This window comes from Nanorana parkeri, unplaced genomic scaffold (assembly GCF_000935625.1).
Source record: "Nanorana parkeri isolate BGI_ZX_2015 unplaced genomic scaffold, ASM93562v1 scaffold923, whole genome shotgun sequence".
Lineage (NCBI taxonomy): Eukaryota > Metazoa > Chordata > Amphibia > Anura > Dicroglossidae > Nanorana > Nanorana parkeri.
In genome coordinates, this window is record NW_017307191.1 from 619,651 (window position 1) to 625,565 (window position 5,915).

A 5,915-nucleotide genomic window follows, 5' to 3' on the forward strand; every position below is an offset into this window, starting at 1 on the left:
ACTTCCTCAAGAGCCCTGATATAAGCAGTGGGAGGAGTTATGCAAATATTAAAAGTGCCTTGATAAGTGGGTGTCAGTCTGGTGGAGTTGGTGTTCTTAAGCAGGCTGCATTTGCATGCAGAACGCCCCAAGGTAACGTCCACACAGTGGCGTCCCAAACGGGGGGTTGAGGGGTGACACCATTGGAGGGGTGACTGTCAGTCATTTTGGTGTCAGCCCCTCTGAAAAGTCAGATACTTGGTCAGGGACCGAGAGCCCGACAGTTGCAGGAGAGAGGACGGGACCCAGCGGCATACCTTATCCCGCCGGGTGAACGTCACCTCCTCTCTCTGGCGGCGTCCATCACCAAGATGGGCGCTGGCAAGTATCACCAAGATGGCAGCGCATGCGCAATAACATCATCGCGTACGGGCGTGGTGACGTCATGCACGATGATGTCACGGCAGGGTGTCACCCGATACCCACTCCGGGACGCCCCTGCCCCTGCGTCCACATGGGATGGTGAGCCTTCATGATTGATAGAACGGAAATCCAATGAATGAAAAGGGCGGGGCTAGAAACAGTTAGGCTGGGAAGGAAAGGGTTAGATGATACTGCACATCCCACAGCCAGGAAATATCTAAAGGCAAATTAAGGGTCACTTAAAGCATATCTAAAGCCTTTTTTTTGTTTTAGATGGAGGGGGAAGGATTTGAACCCCACATTTTTCTAGCTGTCTGTGTCCTAGAAAGAGTCACCTTCTCTGTTTGTTTCGGTGACCATTCTCACCAGGATATAAAGTAATGGGAATACAAATTTTGAGTTGTCACTGGAATGAGAATAGAGGGGAAATTTTCCAATGGGTATACCTGCTCCAGTGACAACTGTCTAGGCGGGGATATCCCTGACATTAGAGATATTTCCTATCACTTCCTGTCCTGTCTCAGAAACAGGAAATTAAGCAATTTCTCCCCAATGGGGAAACCTTTTCTCCATTCTATAAAAAAAAAAAAAAAGTTTTGGCTTTATTTACTTTCAAGTTCCTGATCCTGAAGTGGCTGCCAATGCTAATCCCACCTGAAATAGCTAGTTACCTGGCTGGCTCGCCATTCTCCTGAGATAGGACTCATCCCAGCTCTCCTCTCTTCACTGCATAGTAAAACTTTGCGCCACATATCAGGAAAATGGAAATTAACAGTTCGGCGTGTGACACATAGTCCTCCTCACCAAGTGTTTGTAGGGTTGTATTTAATTTGGATCATCCAGATAATTGTATTTAATTCTCATTTTTCAGAAAAAGAAGATGTGGATTGCCTAGATATGTTCCAGTCCATTGGGTGGTTGATGACCCTCATAGTCTTGACCGGAGCTTTGCCACGGTGCCAGGGGGCTTGTGGCGTCAGCACGGATGGAAAAAGCGTCACTTGCAAAGGACAGAACCTGAAACAGGTCCCTCAGAATCTCTCAGAGAGCCTGGTGTACCTGGACCTATCGTACAACAAAATTTCGGCAATAGGAGCAGATGACTTTTTCCAATATCCCAAGCTACACACGTTAAACCTGAGCTACAACAATATATCGTACGTTGACAATAGAACATTTCAGTACAACGTACTCATAAGGAACTTGAGTTTGTTTAATAACTCCCTCAGTGAGATTCCTCATTCTTCCTTGGAAGATCTGGGAGACTTGCAGATCTTTGACTTGTCCAACAACCTCTACAAACGTGTAACTCTTGAAGACGTCTTCGGCACTCTGGTAAAACTGAAAGATTTGTCCGTAGGAGGTCCTCTGGTCTCCGGCATCTTCAAAGATGACTTTGCTTCCATCCAAAATATCAATCTTATTAGGTTTGCTTTGAAATCCAAGTCCAGCTTAGACTATTATGAACCCGGGGCCTTCTCATTCCTTGACACACAGAATTTGTGGCTCGACATCGCTGTGGACAAAAACGCAACACTTTTTGGTGCTATGTTGAAGGATTTGACAAATAAATCCTTCACTAGCCTTCGTTTTCGGAATTTGTTTGAGTTGTCCTATTATGCGGGCATTGAGGATATATTTTCTTATCTACCATATATTGATGTAAGAGGCCTGGTCTTCTACAGAGGGAAATTCAATGAGAACCTCTTACGTCTGGTCTTGCAGAATGTCCAAGTATCTTCAATAAGGAATCTTTACCTGGTTTCCATCGATTTTGCCCGTTCTCCAAATGCCAATAAATCAGAAGTCATCATTGACAACTTACATTTGGACAACCTGGTGATACAGGATGTCACCAACCCAGACATACTTCGATTTGACTGGACATTCACTTGGTTCAACAAGGTCACTAGCCTCAGTATCATTAATGTGAACTTCAACTTTGTTCCTTGCGATGCTTGGGGCCAGATGAGCAATGTGGTTGTGCTAAACGTATCAGGAAACCGTCTCTTGGCCTCGTACCTGTTTAACCTGTTGTGTAGCGATCATATTTTACCCAACATTAAGATATTTAATGCCAGCGACAATGTGATGCGCAGTCTCAAGACGGTATCTTTGTTGACAGCTCGGTGGCCAAAACTCACCCACCTTGACCTTAGATCAAACAACCTTGGGAGCCTCGACGAAACTTGTGTGTGGACATCTAACATCAAAGTTCTTATTTTGAAGGACAATTTGCTCCGGTACGAAGTGTTCCGCTGTCTACCTACAACAGTGGAACACTTGGACCTCTCCAATTCCCAGCTCGAGAGATTGAACATGCATTACTTTGACATGGCCACCAATTTGACAAAACTGATACTTAGCAACAATAAAATCAAGTTCATACCCTCAGGGTGGCGCAGTCCCAACCTTCAAGTGCTGGCACTGGAAGGCAATTCCTTTGGAGTTATTGATCAGGGTTCTTTTCGAGATTTGCCCCAGTTGACACACTTGACAGCGGGCAACAATCCTTACCACTGTACATGTGACCTTTATGCCTTCATCACAGACACTCTGAAAGAAGGGTCTTTGGGTCTTGATGACTGGCCCGATAATTATTACTGCTATCACCCCCCGTATTTGTTGGACACTAGGATTGAACACTTCAGCCCTGGAAGGCTGGAGTGTAGCGTTGGCTTGGTGGTGGCCATATCTGCGTCGGTGACGGCTTTCGTTGTCATTGTCTGCATGTTGCTGTGTTGGAGATTCGATGTACCATGGTACATTCGAGCGACTTGTCAAATAATCCAAATGAAATATCGGTCGCGGAAGGCAAAACACAGCAGAGACTATGACTACCACGCCTTCATCTCTTACAGCTATTCGGACGCTGATTGGGTAAGAGGGGTTCTACTCCGCCATCTGGAGAACTCTGACCCACCCTACAGAGTATGCATCCATGAGAGAGACTTTCTGCCAGGGAAATGGATTATCGATAACATCATAGAGAACATTGAGAACAGCCAAAAGATCATCTTCATTCTGTCACACAACTTCATCAACAGTGAGTGGTGTAACTACGAGCTCTACTTCGCCCACCAAAGGGCCATTGGCCACGCGTTTGAAGACGTTATCCTGGTGGTCAAGGAAAGCGTCAGTATGGAAGATCTGCCAAAAAGATTCCACAGGCTACGGAAAATTCTTAGGACCAAAACGTATTTGGAGTGGCCTATGGAGGAAAGCAGACAACCCTTCTTTTGGGTCCAACTCAAGAGCATCTTAGGGAAGGGCAGCTCAAGTATTAAGGGACAAGATAATGTATCTCTGGTCAATGAAACTGTTATTAGGGGGCAGGAGAGCAGCTCTGAGGAAATGTCAACCCCCACAGAGGCCACCCCTACAGAGACCACCCCCACAGAGGACAGCGATGTGAATACACCTGAAAACCAGACATTTTCTTGTATTTTATGAACTTCCATTGTCCTAATTGTTCTCTATATTGCACATATTACTCAGTGGAGGCAAACTTGCCTCCCATACTCACTGTGAAAGCCTTTTTTGATACATGATCAACCAGACCACGACCAAGAACAGATAATATGAATTATTTTATATTGTACATAAAGTGAAACCTCCACCAAAACATTTTTTACTTAAGGAGAACTATGGGGTTAAGGCTTTTCCCCATATTTCTCCTTAGGGTAACGGGAGGACACAAACTAGCGTCCTCCCGTCACCCTAGGCTCAGTATACCGCGAGCTGCTGCTCGCGGTATACTGAGACGCCGCAGCTGCAGCGGATCCCGACAATTATGTCCGCCCAGCTGCGTGGATCCGCCCAGCTGGTGACTGACAGCTGGCTCTGCCTATCTAGAGGCAGAGCCAGCTGTACCCGCCCCCTCCCCCGTCCGTTCTGCCAGTCAGCGCTGGAGGAGCGGGGAATCCAGCCCCTCCTCTGTCACGGCAGAGAGCCGTGACAGGATCGAGAGGTGAGCGAACGCCGGTATGTGTTCGCTCACCTCCCGATCTACTGAGCCGACCTGTGACAGTCACAGGTTGGCTAGAACTATGAGGTGAGTGAAAAGCACTCACCTCATAGTTCTCCTTTAGTATAGAGCTGAGAAGTGTTCCCCTTGGGCTGTACTAACTCATTTCCTGTTGTCCATCCCTCTAGGACAGGAAATTAGGGGCTACATCTCCCCAGTGGGTACATAGACAACAGTAAACACCAGGTTCTTACACAGATCTATACAAAGCTAAAACATTTGCGGTTTTGGCTGGGGTCCCACTATAAATATTTATATTTACTTTATCAAACGACGGTTAAAAATTGGGAAAAGAACATTTTATGTTGCCCATTACCTCAGCACTTTTCAGCTCTGAAGAATAATCACCTAAGCTGGCATCAGCCTTGACTCTCACACCATACCTCTACCTTCCAGTATACCTCCCCACGGAACAGACATGGTCCCAGAATGGTTTTGCCCTGCTGATTCTTTGTCCAGAATGCTTGCATAAGTCATCCCATAGCTTTTATTCAGGTTTACTTCAGAATTTGCTGGGCTGCATGTGCTGAGTTCCCAGGTCTGTTCTGAGTTCCCAGGTCTGTACACCTGCTAAGCCCATTATGAGGGGCTCCCACCATCCCTGTGCTGAGTTCCCGGGTCTGTACACCCGCTGTGCCCATTATGAGGGGTTCCCACCATCCCTGTGCTGAGTTCCCGGGTCTGTACACCCGCTGTGCCCATTATGAGGGGCCCCCACCATCCCTGTGCTGAGTTCCCAGGTCTCAGCTCAGAGATGGTGGGAACCCCTCCCCTCATAAAGGGCACAGCAGGTGTACAGACCCGGGAACTTAGCACTGGGATGGTGGGAACCCCTTATAATGGGCACAGCAGGTGTACAGTCCCAGGAACTCAGCACAGGGATAGTGGGAGCCCCTCATAATGGGCACAGCAGGTGTACAGACCCGGGAACTCAGCATAGGGAATCCTGGGCACCCCTTATAATGGGCACAGCAGGTGTACAGACCCGGGAACTAAGCACAGGGATGGTGGGAACCTGTAGAAATTCAAAAACAAGTTGGCAGCAGCTCCCCTATCCCTGCCCGGACACGTTCCCCTTTAATCTTCAGCCAGAATGATCAGAGTTTCCGGAAACAGGTTATAATGATGGAGAAAGGCCACTAGGATTAGACAGGATTACACTATAATGGGCGAGTTTTCTGATGATGGTTAGTCACTGCGACCGTCTGATCCTCAGAAACTAATTTCTAAGTATTAATCACGAGCTCGACGCATCTGTGAACGTTAAAGGGACGACGCCCTCACACTTTATGATACACTTTATATGTCTTTGTATATTGATGACAGATTGTAGTTGTATGTTTTATATGTTGTATATACCTCACATTGTCTATCTATGTTTATATTCATACCATGTATGGCGGTGTCCTTACCTCCGAGACATCATCTCTGGTGATAGCCTACATTTTATTATTAGGGTCTTTAACAGCCAATTACAAAGAAGGGG

The 5,915-nt window shown here is 46.8% G+C and overlaps 1 protein-coding gene across 1 annotated transcript in view; it reads left to right on the forward strand.

Moving 5' to 3' along the window:
• Positions 1–3,855, forward strand: part of LOC108795015 (toll-like receptor 2) — a 15,342-nt gene extending 11,487 nt beyond the window's left edge. The window contains exon 3 of the mRNA XM_018566182.1: positions 1,274–3,855. Coding sequence (XP_018421684.1) covers positions 1,300–3,855 — 2,556 coding nt within the window. The 5' untranslated portion in view covers positions 1,274–1,299. The remainder of the gene's footprint in view (positions 1–1,273) is intronic.
• Positions 3,856–5,915: the final 2,060 nt, after the last annotated feature.